This window comes from Dasypus novemcinctus, chromosome 26 (assembly GCF_030445035.2).
Source record: "Dasypus novemcinctus isolate mDasNov1 chromosome 26, mDasNov1.1.hap2, whole genome shotgun sequence".
In the NCBI taxonomy this organism is placed as follows: Eukaryota; Metazoa; Chordata; class Mammalia; order Cingulata; family Dasypodidae; genus Dasypus; species Dasypus novemcinctus.
This window is the reverse complement of record NC_080698.1, coordinates 48,483,633-48,501,368: the sequence shown is the minus strand read 5'-3', so window position 1 is coordinate 48,501,368 and position 17,736 is coordinate 48,483,633. Positions and strand designations below refer to the sequence as shown.

The following is a 17,736-nucleotide window of genomic DNA, read 5'->3' as shown; positions in this document are numbered from 1 at the left end:
CGGTGAGCAGTTAGATGAAATCTTGGGGGTCCTTTGCGCCCCCAAAAAGCAGAGCAAAGTGCCGGGTACACGGGGGTGCCCCTGGACCGTGAGCTGGGAGAACCACCGTGGCGACCAAACTTCCAGGGGTTTCCGACCTTCTCAAATGCCTCCCCAGGGCCACCAGGCCTGGGGCCTGGACAGGAGCCCCCTCCCAGGGCAGCCTGGTAGAGGGTGGGACCCCAGTGGGGCGCGGTGGAAGCTTCTCCTGTGCTCTGATATGCTCAGAGCTGGCCCTTTCCCCAGCACCAGGTGGCATCGGGCCTGGGGTCGGGGTGGGTGCCCGGGCAAGCCCACCAGCCCCAAACCCCCCTGTCTCCAGTGGGCCCGGCCCATCGAGCCCAGGGTAAAGAGCACCTGCCCCTTGGGGGCCAGGGCACGCTTGCGGCCCACCGCCGGGAGCCCCCGCTGGTGCCCGCCTGGGCACGCTCAGTGGGAACTGTCCATGCTGCGGGTCACGCCCTTCCCGGGGAGAAGGAGAGAAGAGAATCGGCCCTTCTCAAGCCAGGAGCTAAGGAGCCCATCGACCCCAGTGCCTGGTCCACAGTGCCTGGAAACCCTCTCTTTAGATTGGGTTTGCGCGGTGGCCTTGGCAGGAAGCCGGCAAGGCTGTAGCTGAACACGTGTCCCTTTGCCTCCTCTCTGCCCACGAAAGGCAACCAGCAAGTAAATCCTTAAAGGCTTCCGGCGGGGCTTGAGGACCTCCCGTCCTCCTGCGTCCGGCCCCCCCACGCTGGTCCCTTGTACCCTCAAAGGCTGCCGTTTACCCCGGAAGATGCCCAGATCCCCGGCGATTTCCGCCAGCGACCTCTCTCCCACCCCCGGAGAAGCCAGAGCCGCGGGGATGCCCGACCCCGCGGCTGGGTGGCAGCCAGGCTTGCTCCGCACCCGAAGCCGGGGCTCCCTGTAGAGGGGCCAGGAGCCAGCACAGGCCCCCCCAGGCCCCAGGCACGCCCCGTGTCCGTGACGCCTCCCTCCGTCCGTGACCTGATTGTCTGTGGCCCGTGTCGTCTCTGTATGACCGACCGTGCGCTGTCTGTTCTCTGTTGTCTGTTAAAATTCTCTGTCGTGTAGGTAAAATGCAGGATGGCAATGTGGACGCCAGCCAGAGCAAAGGTAACCTTTCTGTATTAACTGGCTTTTGTGGCCCCGCCCCACCACTCCGGGAGTCCCACAGAGGCAGGGGCCTGCAGAGGGCAGGCGCGGCCACTCCTACAGGTGCCTGGCGCCCCCGGGCCGAGAGCGGGGGCTGGCGGTGGGGGCCGGGCCAAGGAAAGAGCCGTCTGGCGGTGGGGGGAGCACAGCCCAGGCCGCTCCCCGGCAGCCTTGGGGCGCTGCCCATGGCACGGCAGGCTTGACTTGAAGCGGCTTCTTTGAGCCCCTTGGGGGTGACGGGGCAGTTAAGGGGAGGCCCGGGCTTTGCCCCAAAGGGCCACAGGCCACCGCTCTGCACTGATGAGACCCTATTGGCTGGAGATGGGGACCCGGTGCCCATGGACCGGGACACCCGCTTTTATCTTTTAAGTCCCTCTTTTGTCCACCCTGCCTGGTGGCTACTTAATATCCCAGGAGCATGGCCCCAGGGACCAAGCCTGTCAGTCTTGTCTGAATGTGGGGGAAGCAATATTTTTGGGGTGGGGTCCATGGGCTCATTAAGGCTGCGGGGAGCCAAGCCCATGCCTGCTGGGCCATAGCGCAGGTCCGAGCAGTGGGTGCCCGGGGCCCTGGGAGCTCCCATGAGAGGAAGCAGAGCCTCCAGCACAGGCCTTCTGGGCCAGCCGTGGGGGGGCCTGGGCGGGAGTCAGCTGCTGGTCATACTGGGTGCCGGTATCCCTGCCCCCAGGCTGACCTGCGTGTCTCTGTGCGTGTGTGTCTGTGTGTGCACGTTTGTCTACGTGCGCCTGTGCCTGCGTGTGCCTCTGTGCATGCGTGTGTGCCTGTGTGTATGTGCATGTGTGCGTGTGCACGGGTGTGGGCTGTGTGGGTGTGCACGTGTGTGCATGTGGGGTGCACATGGGTGTGCCTGTGTGCGTCTGTGTGCATGGGTGTGTCTGCGTGTGTGCCCGTGTGCCCGCGTGCGCATGCATGGGTGGGTGGGTGGGCGTGTGCCTGTGTGTGCACGTGTGCGCCCGTGTCTGCGTGTGCAATCGTGTGCATGTGTGCATGTCTGCGTGTGCGCGGATGCGCGTGCCTGTGCGTGCGTCTGCGTGCATGCGCGTGCGCATCTTTTGTGTGTTTGCATGTGCGTGCTCTGCCCCTGCAGCCAAACAGCAGGACGGCGCCGCCGCCATGGAGATGCAGCCCCTCAAGAGCGCCGAGGGCGGTGACGCCGACGACAAGAAGAAGGCCAACATGCACAAGAAGGAGAAGTCCGTGCTGCAGGGCAAGCTCACCAAGCTGGCGGTGCAGATCGGCAAGGCGGGTGAGTGGGCCAGCCTCGGCGGGCAGCCGGGAGGGCCGGGACGGCAGAGGAGGGTCCAGGGCACATGGTGGGACCCAGGCAGTTGCCTCGTCAGCCAGGGTGGGGGCTGGGAGGGACTTGGATGAGACGGTGCCTAGGCCCACCCAAGCAGCCAGTCGGAATCCTGGATACAGCGGGCCCTCGATGAGCACTGGTGATGCAGAACAGTAAGATAACAGCCTGGGCTCGGGGGCAGGCTGCCTCCTTTCTTGGCCATGTACAGCCTCGAGAGCCAGGCCAAGGGACTTTGCCTAACTCTGAGCCTCCATTTCCTCACTTGCCAAATCACGGGGTCCCCGGGAGGATTTAAGGAGCTTATGTGTAACAGAGGGCGGGACGCTGGGCTTGGGGTTGGGGGAGCTGAAGCAGGGGCCAGCTCGATAAAGGCCTCCACTTGTAAGCAGCAGGGCTTTCTCCTGAGGGCACTGGGGAGCCATGGCAGGATTTTGAGCAGGAGAGGGCAGGAGCGGGTCTGGGCTTTATGACTGCCCCAGCTGCAAGTGCAGGGGCAGCTAGAAGGGGTTGAGGGCAGTGCCAGGAACCCCATGAGGAGCCCGTGGTCCAAGCCAGCCTCACCGGCTGAAATGGTCAGCCCAGGAAGCAGAGCCCAGCTGCAAGGTGAGCGCCGGGCCCCCGGCACGGGCCTTGGCCTCCCCTCCCGGGGGGGGGGGGGGATGTGGCACACGCCACGGCCTCCCCACCTGGCCGCTGGCTCCTCGGTGACGGTCCCCAGCTCTAATTATAGGCACCCCGCGTGGGGAAGGGAGGCAAATTACAGGCTTGGTTGCCTATATTTAAACTCGGGAGCCTGGCGACAGCTCCCGGCTGCGGGAGCTTGGCTTCCCGCCCCTGCGGCTGTCAGACAGGGCCGGGCTGGCTCTGAGGCTCCGCAGCTGGGGCTGGGGCTGGGGGAGCGATGGGCCCAGGGATTTCCTCCATCCTGCCGTCCTCATCACGGGCGGAAGATGCCCGGGAAACGTGGAACTGGGGGGCCAGGAAACCATGAGAACCACCCCGTGGCCTTCAAAGACCTCCCTCGTTTCTCTTTCCCACCGCCACCCCTGCGGAGGATGGAGCGCCCCACTAAGTGGTGCTGGGTTCAAATCCCACCTCCGCGTGTCCCTCAGGCTGAGTTTCTTAAAAGTAGAACCCAAGACGGGTGGGCAAGCAGTTGATTGAGGGGGTGCTCTCAGGGCACGGAGAGGATCAGGGAAGCAGGACAGGGCTGAGGGAGAAGCCAGGTAAAGAGGAGGTCAGGAGAAGCCCAGTATCAGCTCTGGAGCGAGAAGAGCCCGGCAGGCTCGGTTCCCCCTGGAGGCAAAATCACATCACGGGTACATGCCAGACGCTTCCTGAGAAGGAGATCCCAGTCACCCAAGCACAGCCCCCTCTGGGGTGCCAGGTGTGCGCAGCTCGCAGCAGCCCCTGCAGAGGCCTCTGCAGCAGATGGAGGACGAGTGTGGGTGGGGGTCTGGACAGGTCCCCAACCGCATCTGCTCCAGCAGCCTCACTGGCCTGCAGCTCTGGGCAAGTCATTTCTCCTCTCTGAGCCTCAGTTTCCTCATCCAAAATCACACATACCTGCTTTTTCCTTGGCCTGGAATGCCCTTCCCAAGTCACTCCTTGGCTACTCCTTCTCCTCACTGCTCAGATATCACCTCCGAGAAGCCCGCCCTGACTACTCTACCTAAAGGAGCCACTCCCTGCCACCCACGTCACGTTCCAGCACCTCCTGCTGGTGGTTTTCTTCATAGCATTTATCTGTACCTGGAATGATCTTGTTCATGGATTTGTCTGTCCGTAGTCTGCTCCTCTGTCCCCCTGTCCCCCAGCGGCAGGGACTTTCTTCTTTACTGCCATCTCCCTAGTTCCTGGAATAGAAACTGCCGCGTGCCTAGCGCACACCAGGAGCACAGAAGGTGTTGGGGTTTGCCCGAGTAAATAAATGTGACCAATTTCACTATCGTGTCACACTTCATTATTGGAGGAAAGCTCTGCATAACCCGGCCTTGTGTATTTGCACAGCCATGCATTTCTCAAGCACCGGCCACGTGCCAGGCACTTTCCATGCAGCCGCTCATCGGAGCCTTGCGAAACCACGTGAGGGCCCGTACATGTGCCCCCATTGTACGGAGGAGGAAACTGAGGTTGGGGGAGGATCAGAGGGCACCGGAGCCAGTCAGAGGCAGAGCCGAGGTGTGCGCTCAGGTCCGCCGGACCCCGGAGCCCTCCCGGCCCAGGGCGCAGCCCCTGCCCCACTTCCCAAGCCCGCCCCGGGCCGCCCCCTGAGCAGGTCCCGCCCCGCGTTGCAGGCCTGGTGATGTCGGCCGTCACGGTCATCATCCTGGTGCTCTACTTCACCGTGGACACCTTCGTGGTCAACAAGAAGCCGTGGCTGCCCGAGTGCACGCCCGTCTACGTGCAGTACTTCGTCAAGTTCTTCATCATCGGCGTGACGGTGCTGGTGGTCGCCGTGCCCGAGGGCCTGCCTCTGGCCGTCACCATCTCGCTGGCCTACTCGGTGAAGGTGAGACGGGAGGGGCCCGGCTGGAATGGGCTGTGCCCCAGCTGGGGGTCTGTGGAGTGGCCGGTGGGGCCAGTGCTGGGGGGCAGGAGGAGAGCCGAGGAGAGGGTGGACACTTGGGACGCTCAGAGAGAGGATGCTCCCCGAGAACCCAAAACTCACGCGCCCCCAGGTAGCCCCGGGGGCCTGTGGCAGACCGGAGAGGCACGCTGCTACAGGGGACAGCCGTTCCTCAGCCCGCCAGCTGGCGCCCTGTGGGCAGAGCACCACAGTTTGCAAGAGAAGTCAGAAATCCACCAACTCTCCTGATTTTTTTAAACACGGGCAATCAACTCAACTTAAAAAACTGCAGACATCCCTGTGCTGGCCCAAACCTGCCTCGCCCTCAACATTTAAGCAGAAGTCTGTGTGATAAGCCCGGCGGTGGCCGTAGTATTTGTGCAATTTGTCGCAGAGGTCACTCCCTAGAACTTTGTAAAAAGCTAAGCCTCTGAAAAAAAAGGAAGTCTGAGTTGGAGGAAACCTTTTCCCCTCGGGATATGGACTAAAAATGCAGGATGTTTTAAAAGAAGTGTAAATGAAGGACCGGCAGGTCCATAAAGGGTTACTGTGGGAAAGCCGCATATCTGGGGGCATTCCCAGTCTCTGCCGTGAAGGCAAAGCCCACCTGCCTGTGGTTGTCAGCAGCGTTGACGACCTGGTGTCCCCACGGGCACTGCTAGTCCGGTCTTCTTTGGGACACTGCACATCAAGGCCAACCTCACCCCCAGCTTCCCTGCCTTGTTTTCTTCCCTTTTCCCAGGACTCTCCCCACTTCTGAGGGCAGGATCCTGGGCCCCCATTTCCCGGGGTCCCGGGATCCCGGTGCCAGAATGTCCCTCCCGTCAAGGGCGGCAGCCGCGGCATGTATAACCCTCAGACTGCGAAATTGGCGGCGCTGCCGGAGGGCTCAGTGAGCGTCAGTTTCCAAGCTGGAATTTGGGCTGGGCTTTCCGATGTAATTTCATACAGAAAAGAAAGAGATCTCCGGGCAGGTGCCAGAAAGCGGCAGCTCCGTGTAAAGAATACGGCCCTTATCATCTCCCTGTTTTAGGGTTCTCGAAGAAAATCCATTCCACAAAGCAATGCCCAAGTGGGTCATACCGCCAGCCACTCGGGGGCTCGGGGTCCAGGGAACGCAACTCGTAAACAGTCGTGAGCAAGGGGCCCCCCCCGCCGCAGCCACCCAGCCAGACTTGGGGTCTCCTTGAAAGTCACCCAGAGCTGGTTTGCGCAGATCCGGGCAGTCCTCTGCTCCTTGCGCAGTTCATCTCTGAGGCACCTGCCGTCCAGCTGTCTTAGGTAGTGTTACTTGTGCAGTCACTTGATAATCTCAGTATCACACCCCAACCCAGGAGAGGCAAACAATTCCCCCTCTGAGCCTAAGCCTAGCCCCCTGGGAGCTGCCGTCAAGAGAACAGAGGTGACCACTCAGGGCAGTGCTGGCCAGTGCAAATATACACCTATCATTTCAAATCTCCTGGTAACCAAGTTTTTAAAAAGTAAAAAGAAAGGTAAGATTGATTTAATAATTTATTTACATAACCCAATTTGTCCAAATTTATTATCAACTCAACATGTAATCAACATAAAAAGTATTAAGATATTTGACATTCTTTTTTCCATAATGTCTTCAAAACTCAACACGTGGGAAGCAGACTTGGCCCAATGGATAGGGCATCCGCCTACCACACAGGAGGTCCACGGTTCAAACCCCGGGCCTCCTTGACTCATGTGGAGCTGGCCCATGTGCAGTGCTGATGCGCACAAGGAGTGCCCTGCCATGCAGGGGTGTCCCCCGCATAGGGGAGCCCCACGCGCAAGGAGTGCACCCCGTAAGGAGAGCCGCCCAGCGCGAAAGAAAGTGCAGCCTGCCCAGGAATGGCGCCGCCCACACGGAGAGCTGACACAACAAGATGGTGCAACAAAAAGAAACACAGATTCCCGTGCCCCTGATAAGGATAGAAGTGGTCACAGAAGAACACACAGCGAATGGACACAGAGAGAAGACAACTGGGGGGGCAGGGAAGGGGAGAGAAAAACAAATTTTTTTAAATAAAATCTTAAATAAAAAAAAAACCAACACGTATGTTATACTTACAGCACATTTCACTTCAGGATACTAATGTCCCAGGTGATCACTGCCACATGTGGTCACGTATTGATCAGGGCAGGCTTGGAGAAGTCTGAGTCCATCAGGTGGGTTGGGGCCCATTGGAACTGATTAAGGCTGTGAGGCTAAAGAGAGCTGGGTTCAGATCCCAGCTGTAACCCTCATCAGGTGTGTCATCTTGGTCAAGTCACTTTGCCTTGGAGGAAATGGATCACAAGGTTCCTTGCAGGTGTCATAGGATTCTTATAACACCAAGGGAGAAAATAAGTGCTTTGAAGGGCCTTGCAAACTGTAAAGTGTATTACAAATTCAAATGTTTGTTGACCCTCCATTCAACATGCATTTATTGTTGCCATCATCACAAGTTATAATAAGAGAAATGGCAAGAATGTAGAACCCACCAGTACTCAATAATTAGAAATTATTCTAAATGGGAAGCAGATGTGGCTCAAGCAATTGGGCTCCTGTCTACCGTATGGGAGGTCCCGGGTTCGTTTCCCAGGGCCTCCTGGTGAGGGCGAGCTGGCCCACGTGGTGAGCTCGCACAACAAAAGAGACAAAGAGGAGAGACAGTGAGAGACACAACAAACCAGGAAGTTGAGGTAGCTCAAGCAATTGCGTGCCTCTTCCACATCGGACATCCCAGGGTCAGTTCCCGGTGCCTCCTAAAGAGAAGACAAGCAGACACAGAAGAATGCGCAGCACATGGACACAGAGCAGACAGCGAGCACAAACAAGGGGAAGGGATAAATAAATGTTTTTAAAATTATTCTAAATTGCACTCCTTGTTTACTCTTCCTAAAGAGTTAAAATGAAGAACAAGAATAAAGAGTATCCAGTGCTAGGCACAGACTAGAACTCCATCTGACTTCCCCCCTGGCAGCTCCTCACGCCCCTTCTTCCCAGGTAGGGCCTTGATGTCAGAGGGCCTGTACTGAGGATGGTGGCTGTTGGGGATTGAGTCGTGTCCCCCACAGAAGGCATGCTCAGGGGAGCCAATGTGGCTCAGGGGTTGAGCCCCAGCTTCCCACATAAGAGGTCATGGGTTCAATTCCCAGCCCCGGTACCTAAAAAAAAAAAAAAGCATGTTCTGGCCCCAAGCCCTGACCCTGTGGGTGTGGACCTTGGAAGATGTTATCAGTTAAATTGTGCCCAACCAATATGAGGGTGGCCATAATCCAACACGGCTGAAGGCCTTATCAGCAAAGGAACTTGGACACAAAGGGAAGCCACCAAGAACAGTCAGAAGCTGGAAGTCAGGGGAAGCCGGAAGAGAAAGGCGATACCGCCATGTGCATTGGCACGGGACAGAAAAGTCAAGGAACCTCAAAGATGCCGACCAGCCAGAAGACACCGAACCCAGGGGAAAGCCAGCCTGCCAGCCTCTGAAACCATGAGCCAGCAAGTTCCTGTTGTAAAGCCAACCCAAGTATGGTATTTATTTTAGCAGCTGAGAAACTAAGATCATTTTTGAGAGGAAAATGGGGTACTGCCATGACAAATACCTAAAAATTCCATACGGCTTTGGAATTGAGTAATGAGTAGAGGCTGGAAGAATTGTGAGGGCTCAAAAGTGAATGTGGGGGAGCAGATGTGGCTCAAGCAGGGAGTGGGTGGGACGTCCTGGGTTTGGTTCCCAGTACCTCCTAAAGAAAAAAGCAAGCAGACAATGAGCAAAACAACAAGCAGACAATGAGTGCAGGCAACAAGCAAAAACGAGCAAACAGGGAAGCGGACTTGGCCCAGTGGATAGGGCGTCCACCTACCACATGGGACGTCCGCGGTTCAAACCCCGGGCCTCCTTGACCCGTGTGGAGCTGGCCCATGCGCAGTGCTGATGCGCTCAAGGAGTGCCTTGCCCCACGTAGGGGAGCCCCACGCGCAAGGAGTGCACCCCATAAGGAGAGCCGCCCAGCGGGAAAGAAAGTGCAGCCTGCCCAGGAATGGTGCCACACACACGGAGAGCTGACACAGCAAGATGACGCAACAAAAAGAAACACAGATGCCCATGCCGCTGACAACAACAGAAGCGGACAAAGAAGACGACGCAGCAAATAGACACAGAGAACAGACAACTGGGGGGGGGGAGGGGAAGGGGAGATAAATAAATAAATCTTAAAAAAAAAAATGAGCAAACAGATGAGGTAGCCATCTGGGGAGGGAGTGAATGAGAGCTGTGGAGAGCTGTCTTACAGAATACATAATTTGTCTTGAAAAGAATGTTGGTAAAAATATGGATGATAAAGGTACTTCTGGTAAGACCTTAGAAGGATGATGGCAGTGTCATTGGAAATTGGGTGAAAGGTGATCCTTGTTATAAAGTGGCAGAGAACTTGTTAAAATTGAGTTCTGATGTCAGATAGAAGGCAGAACTTAAAAGTGTTGAACTTGGACATTTAGCTGAGGAAATTCCCAAACTACATGCGGAAACCAGGTGCAACCCGGCTTCTCCTTGCAGGTTATAGTAAAATGAGAGAAGAAAGAGATAAACTGAGGATTGCACAGTTAGCCCAAGGAAACCAGGCTGGAAAATTCTCAGCCTATCCAGAGAGTGTGCTGTGAGCCTAAGACCAGAAGCAGCTCTACCAGGGACCTCCCCGAGCTTTTGGGAAGTGAGTTCCCAAAAACAGGACTCATGCGAGTGTTTAATTGAACAACCCTCTGCTAAACAAGGACCCAGTCAGGCGTTTCAGTGGAAGTCAGAATTGGGAATGCAGTTATTCAGAAAGATTCTATCATCTGATGGTTTGGACCCCCCAGGAGCAGCACACAAAGCCAACAAGTTTTTTGTAAAACTCGTATGAGCAGAACCACTGCCAGTCTGAACCTCAAGGAACAGAGAAGGGATGAAATGAAGAAAGACATGGACAGAACCCCCAAAGCTGAGCTCTGGACAGAAGAGATTGCCTCAGGCCCAGAGAAAGGGGCTGCCCTCGTGCATGAAAAGGGCTTGGAGGGGCAGGCCATCTGCTCTGGCACATGTAGGGCACGGCCTTGAGCCCTGTTGCTCATGGAAAGTGCCACCATGCCAATGCTTAGAGATGGTGGGGCCTGTGCCAGGACCTTTGCAGAGAGCCTGGCCACCATCCTGAAGCTCAGAGAAGATGGGGCATATACCCCAGTGTTCAGAGAGAGCACTTGGAATGGTGGAGCTACCGCTCCATCGGGTCCAGAGAGCAAAACATTTATCTATCGATGACTCTCAGACCTTGAAAACTAATAGTGTTTGCCCTGCTGCCTTTCGGACTCCCTTCTGGAATGGGAACGTTTATTCTGTGCCTGTCCCACCATTGTATTTTGGAAGCAGATAACTTATTTTGTTGGTTTCAAAGCTCCACAGACAGAGGGATTTTCACCCCAGGATGGACCACAGCCATAACCCATTTTCAGGAGACTCTGTACTTAGCATTGTTACTGAAACGCCTTGAGGGCTTTAGGATATTGTGATGGAATGAATGTGTTTTGCATGTGGGAAGAACACGTCTTTTGGGGGTCCAGAGGAAAGACTTTTGGGGATTGAATCATGTCCCCACCAGAAGGCATGTTAAAGTCCCACCCCTGGTCCTATGGGTGTGAACCCATTTGCAAATAGGACCTTTGAAGATGTGCTTAGTAGACGGACCCCAGCTGCAGTCCAGAAGCAAAGGAAAATTGGACACAGAAGAGAAGCCGTGGGAGCAGCCAGAAGCTGTGTGTCAACGGAACCCAGAAGAGAAAGGAGGAGATGCCACCATGTGTATGGCCGTGTGATGGCAAAGCCGGGGGAGTCCAAAGATACTGAGCCCAGGAGGAGGCAAGCCTGCCAGCCTCTGAAGCCAGCCCCCTGCATGGGAGTTGTTTTAGCCAGGAAACTAATACCGTGGTTCCCTGAGAATTGTTTTATTTACATTACTTGCTTGAGAACCTGCAAGAAGCTAGGGGTATGGAGCTGGGCAGAGAGCAAGGGAGGCATATGGGATAAAGTAGATGATACGCATAGGAGGAGTCCCTTTTAGCTGTAAATTAAAAAAAAAAAAAAAAAAGAATGTTGATACATAGGATGTATCTAGTCTGGACGGGGTAATATTACGGCCAATTTGCCAAATTGTTTTTGTTTTCTTTTTTGTATGTATTTAAAATAAATTTTGTGGTTTTTATTATGCAACTAATAATATATACATGTTCATTGGGTTTTTTTTTCCCTTTGTTTTGTTGGGTTTTTTTTTTTTAGGATGTACTGGGGATCTCATACCTGGGAAGCAAGTGCTCAACCACGGAGTCACACTGGCTCCCTGAATGTTTTTTAAAAATGAGATGTACAGATTAAAAAATAAGACAATAAAAACCTCCTGCAATTCTACTATCCAGGGTTAAAAGACATAAATATTTTGATATATATCTTTCCAGATATTTTTCTATGTCTATGAACACATATATATCCAAAATTTATTTATTATTGGTAAAATCACAGTGATCATGAAAACCAGACACCCGTGGAAGATGGTATGTTTGAGAAAACCCACAACCAGATAAGAAATAGCTATGTTGGGGTGTAAGAGAAAAAGACTTCAAATACTCAGGAAGGACTTACTCCTGACTTTATTATCTTTTTCCCTGCTTTTTCCATAGAGAATGCAGGTTACTTCTGTAATCAAAATTAATACCATTGAAAAATACTAACAAAAAAAGTCGACAAATCCAATCTTCTAAATGGCTCCAATAATGAAAGAGAAGGAAAAGGGCCACAAACACGTGCGCGCGCCCTGACGTCGAGCTGCCAGCTGCCAGCACGTGCAGCAGGCGAACGGGCCGGCAGACCCCTCGGCCTCTCTCCCTGCGCGTTCCCCCGCTGCCCCCCCCCCCGCACCCCTCGCTCCCCCACTCCCTCTCCTCACTGTCGCCCTCTCCCCTGCCCCTTCCCCCAGAAAATGATGAAGGACAACAACCTGGTCCGCCACCTGGACGCCTGCGAGACCATGGGCAACGCCACGGCCATCTGCTCGGACAAGACGGGCACGCTGACCACCAACCGCATGACGGTGGTGCAAGCGTACGTGGGCGACGTCCACCACAAGGAGGTCCCCGACCCCGGCTCCATCCACGCCAAGACCATGGAGCTGCTGGTCAACGCCATCGCCATCAACAGCGCCTACACCACCAAGATCCTGGTGAGTGGGGCCGCCCGCCGCCTCCGCGCATGCGCGGGCGATGGCTCAGCAACGCCGGGCGGGCTGGGAGGCGCGCTCGGTAGGCTCTACCCCTGCCCCGACGCTTTGGGACCTGGTCAGAGGGGAAGGCACTTGTTTCTCTTGGACTTACCATGCCGTTACATCGCTACGATGTTTGTGTGACCCAAAACAGAGATGGTGGTTGACTGTGTGTGTTTGTTTTTTCAATCTTGTCATTGCCCACCATCCCCAGACTAAAGCTCTTTATTAGCTTGGTGGCTCAAAACAAAACTGTGTATTTGGCTTAGGATTCTACAGATGAGCAGGAGGGGCTGGGCTCAGCTTGGGTGGTCTCTCTGGGTGGGGCGGGGCTCACACCCTCTCGGGTGGCTCGAGGGGACCGCTCTGCCGATCCAGGCGGGGTGTTGGCTGATCTGGCCCAGCCTCAGCTGGGATAGCTCACCTCTGTTCTGTGTGGTCGCGCATCCTCCAGCAGGCCGCTCCCAGCGCGTTTGCGTGGCAACGGCAGGGTTTCATGAAAGCGAGCAGAGGCAGGCTCGGAACTGTGCATGCACTAGCACCCTATTAGCCAGTGCAAGTCAGGAGGCCAGCCTAGATTCAGAGTGGGGAAATAGACTCCACCCCTTACCGGGAAGAGTTTCAAAGGCACGTTGGAAAGGGCATCGATTCAGAGACGGGAACGATCGTGGCCGATGTCGATGTTTGCAAAGTAGCATTATTCCTGGTTTGGATAAGGAAGGCTCGTGTTCACACTGTGTCAGCTGAGCTGCTTCGACTCAGCGTGCCGTAATCCTTTTTGGCTTAGAAGCACACGTGGCCTCTTTGTAGTTAACCAGCATTTGGACCTAGGGAAGCGCGGGTTTGTCCAGCCAGATGTGCAGCCAGGTGTAGGGCACTGCAACAGAATGAGCATCCAGGCGAGCAGCTGAGCTCCTCTGCTTTCCCTCCCAGGTCCCTAGCACCGACCTCTCCCTTCTGCCCTGAGCCAGCTCCAACCTTGGCGATCAGGTGGGGTTTGTGGAGGCCGCCAGCAGCTTTAACTAAACAAGGAGGAGAGCGCGAGTGGGCAGCAAGGGGCTGGGAACCGGTGGGGGGAGGAGGCGGCGGCTTCTGCCCCCAGACGCCAGGGCTGCAAGAGCTGCACATCTGCTGTGGCTAAGCGGCCACTGCACCAGCCGGGAGCTGCTGGTGGAGGGAGGCAAAATTAACAAAACGGGAAAGGAGCTCCGGGAACACGTGCCACGGGTGGTAGAGAACCCTGAGGGGATGCCAGAGATGATGATGTTTCTGTCTCCCCCCCCCCAATATGGAAATCTGGGGAGATCGGGGATGCTGTATTCTATTCTCCAGGCCTTCCTTAAGTAACGGAGATTCTGTTAATGATCTCGACATGCAGATGTGGCAGAGAGGGGAGCAGGGCGGCTCCCAGAGCAGCTTCAGGCGACGGGGGTGGCCACGTGGGCAGGGCCCTGTGAAGTGGGCTTGGATTGAGATGCATGGTCTTGAATTACAGTAGAAGGCAGTTCTGTGGAAACGTCTCCACGATGATAAGTCTCAGTTAGTCAGTGTCCAGTGGCACCAGCAGCCAAACTAAAATCTCATTTCCAGATGTCGGTTGAGTGAGGCTGTGTCTAGGGCCCGTCAGCCCACCTGGGGAGAGCGTGGAGCTGCACGAGCTGGAGAGAGGTCAGTGACCCGCGACCTGGGGGCCTGGTTTGTAGGCCAAGTCACTCGCCCCGTCAGGCACCAGCGACCCCCCGGTCCTTGAACCCTGGCACTCTAGGACCCCTGGCGCCTCACCCCTGGGTGTTTCCTGAAAGGCCCCTGGCCATGGGGTTCTCCTTGCCCAGGACTGACATCCATCAGTGTGGAGGGACAGAAGAGCGCCCTGGAATGACCGGGTGGTGGTCAAAGCTCACACTCTGCAGCCCAATGGCCTGGGTTCAAATCCCCCCCTAGCTGTGTGGATGTGGGCACATTACTTAACCTCTCTGTGCCTTTCCTCTGGTGGAAAATGGGGAACCAATAGCACTGTTGCGAGAAGGAAAAGCATTAGTAAGTGGCTTAGCACAGTGCCTGGCACATATTCAATACTCAGCATGATTAGCGTTCCCATGGTTGTTAGTCAGAAATTAAAAGCACCCCTTGAGGGAGGCAGATGTGGCTCAAGTGATAAGGCCTCCACCTATCATATGGGAGGGCCCAGGTTCCATCCCTGGGTGAAAAAGAAGAAGAGAAAACATACCAGCATGGCGAACCAGTGCCCACGTGGTGAGCCAAGTGCCCATGTGGTGAGCCAGTGCCCATGCAGTGATCCAAGTGCCCACATGAGTGCCCACGTGGTGAGCCGAGTGCCCACATGAGTGCCCATGTGGTGAGCCAATTGCCCACATGGCGAGCTGAGTGCCCCTGTGGTGAGCCGAGTGCCCACGTGAGTACCTGCATGGTGAGCCAAGTGCCCATGTGGTGAGCCAGTGCCCGTTCAGTGAGCCAAGTGCCCGCATGAGTGCCCGCGTGGCGAGCTGAGTGCCCACACAAGTGCCCATGTGGTGAGCCAAGTGCCCACATGAGTGCCCGCATGGCGAGCTGAGTGCCCGCGCAGTGAGCCAGTGCCTGCACAAGTGAGTCACGCAGCAAGATGATGATGCAACAAAAAGAGAGACGAAGGGGAAAGTCAAGGTGAAGCGCAGCAGAGACCAGGAACTGAGGTGGCGCAATTGACAGGGAACCTCTCTCTACATCAGAGGTCCCCAGGATCGGATCCCAGTAAATCCTGGAGGAGAAAGACAAGAAGAGAAGACAAAAAAAGAAATAGATACAGAAGATCACACAGCGAATGGACACAGCAAAAATAGCAGGGCGGCGGGAGAAGCACCCCTTGAAAGGGGCACACCCTTTGAAGCAATGCAAAGCCTAAGAAATAAATGACTAGACAGCAGAAGCGTCAGGGCTAGAGAGGGAAAGGCTCTCACTCAAAGCCACACAGCCAGTTTGTGGCAAAGCCAACCTCAAATCCCTCCTCCTGACCCCCATAGCCTGGGTACTCCAAATCCAGCCATTGATTCGGAGTCTCCAAACCAGTTTCTTGGGCACTGAGAACCAGTCCTGCAGCATCTTCAGCCTACAGAGGTCTTGGGCAGGAAGGCTGCAGAGCATCGGGTCACAGGCAGGGCCTACCAGCCGGGTTGGGGCCAAGGGGCTCTCGTAGCGGATGAAGCCTGAGAAGGGATAGAGACGCACGATCCAGGGAAAGCCAGCCATGCTCCAAGCCAGGCTGGGAAACCCAGACTGCAGGGCCTGCTGCCATCATGCAAGCAGAGACAGGGCAGGAAAGACATGCGAAGTCCTCCCCATTTACCCACTAGCTTTGAAGGGGAAATGAGCCTGGCCTCACTCCCACATGCTGTATTTCCTCCCCTATGATGGCCTCAGTTCCTCTGTGTCCTCTTGCAGTCTAATGCCTCAGCAGACTATGGGCTCTTTGAGAGTGAGAGACACAGCTGAGCCATCTCTGTGCCTCCTGGCATGGGCTCTTGGGAAATACTGGGTGGGTGGGACAAGTGAATTAATGAGTAAATAGATGTACAGATGTGTAACCAATAGGCTGAAGGGTAGGTAGGGAGAAGAATGGATGCACAAATGGATGGGTATGTGGATGGGCCTGTCAGTGGGATGGAGGGATGAATGAATGGGGTGGATAGATATACAGATGGATGGATGGATGGATGGATGGATGGATGGATGGATGGATGAGTGTGTAGGTAGAGTGGATGAGTGGATAGACAGATGAAGGGGATGGATGGATGGATGGGATGGATGAGTGTAGAGTAGAGTGGATGAGTAGATACGTAGATGAGAGGGATGGATGGATACATGGGTGGTTGGATGAATGGATGATGGATGGATGGATGAATGGATAGATGGGATGAAAGGGCGGATGAATGGATGAGTAGATGAAAGTAGTGTGGGGGTGGATGAGTGAATATGAATTGATGGGTACCCCAGGACAGGACTGATTCTCTACCTTCTGTTTTCATGTTCTCATGGCAACAAGAGGAAGGAATTGGCCCCAGGCCCAGTCCCATGGCCAACACCGGTGGTCTCTTGACATCCCCAGCCTGCTGAGCTGACTGACCTCTTTTGCAACCATCTTCACGCATCCAGGGTGCATTGATCCAGACACTTCCTGATTAGTTTGTGCCTTTTTATAAAATAATTTTTTAAAAATTTACATGAGTCTTTGCAAGGGTAATTGTGTGAATGTAGTCTACATGGATTCACAGACCTTGAGATCATCTGGTTCTGCTCCCTCATTTTTCTCTGAGACCCAAAAGGGTAAAGGAACTTGTCCCAAACAAAGCACCCCATGGGGTAGTGGAATTAGAATCCAAGAATCCATGGTTAAGAGCTTTGGTTCTAAAGTGGAACAGACCAGGGTTCAAATCCCAGCTCCAGCACTCGCCACCTGAGCAAGTTAACCTTTCCAAGCCTTTGTTTTCCCATCTATAAAGCAAGCAGATATTAACATTGACTTAGCCAAAATCAATGCTAAGCACTTCACATATATTGTCTTGTGCAACCCCAAGAAGGAGATGATATCACATTTCCATTTCATAGATAAGGACACAAGCTGAGAACAGCTAAGGAACATGCCCAGAGTCCCACAGCATGTAAGAGCCCGTGCCAGAATTGGAACCCAGGTCTGTCTGATCCAGCCTGTGCTGTTCCACTGCCCCAGGCCCAACCCGCTGGCCACACCTCTGGGAAGATGAAAGGTGATGATGGCTATAGAGCAGGCAGCAGAGGGTTTAGCGAGCAGTAAACATTCAGTCCACAATCATTAGTATTCATTTCAGGTATCTCTTTTACTCTGTCTAAACTTTCCTCTTTATCTTGTGCTCTGCCAGCCACTGTCTTGCTTGAACCCTCCTCCCTCTTAGATGATCAGGGCAAATATGACCATTCCCATCTTGCAGCTACGAAAACTGAGTTGCAAAGACATCAAGTAACCTGCCCAGGGTTGCATCCTGGGTTTGACCCAGAGTTCAGAGAATTCTGGAGGCGTTTGCCAGGTGGGCGAGGAGCAAGGACCTTCCAGGCAGAGGGCCTCGCCCCAGCAAAGGCCTGGAGAGCTGCATCTTCGTGACTCCTTCTGGCGACGATGGGTGGTCTGAGTCCTGAGCATTTCTAAAGGACCTGAACGTGAGAAGCTGGGAGGGCTGAGGGAGCTTGTACGCCCTTAATCGTGCTCAGAAAAACCACTCCAGCATGGATGGAGAGTGGGCCGAGGGCCAAGGCAGAGAGGCCAGGAAAAGAGGCCCAGGAAGGCCTAGCTCCAGTCACAGGCCCCTCACATCTGAGAATGGTGGCGGCTCTCTCCTTTCCACTCTCG

The 17,736-nt window shown here is 55.0% G+C and overlaps 1 protein-coding gene across 10 annotated transcripts in view; it reads left to right on the top strand.

Annotated features, from left to right (window-relative positions):
• The window catches only part of ATP2B2 (ATPase plasma membrane Ca2+ transporting 2), a 181,606-nt gene that overhangs the window by 121,224 nt on the left and 42,646 nt on the right, over positions 1-17,736 (top strand). For 7 of the 10 annotated variants that reach the window (XM_058288848.1, XM_058288850.1, XM_058288849.1 and 4 more), the window contains 4 exons: positions 1,114-1,155; positions 2,303-2,461; positions 4,813-5,027; positions 12,081-12,323. In XM_058288848.1, the coding sequence (XP_058144831.1) occupies positions 1,114-1,155; positions 2,303-2,461; positions 4,813-5,027; positions 12,081-12,323 (659 nt within the window). The remainder of the gene's footprint in view (positions 1-1,113; positions 1,156-2,302; positions 2,462-4,812; positions 5,028-12,080; positions 12,324-17,736) is intronic. The other 3 variants (XM_058288853.2, XM_058288856.2, XM_071212225.1) reach the window with 1 other exon arrangement.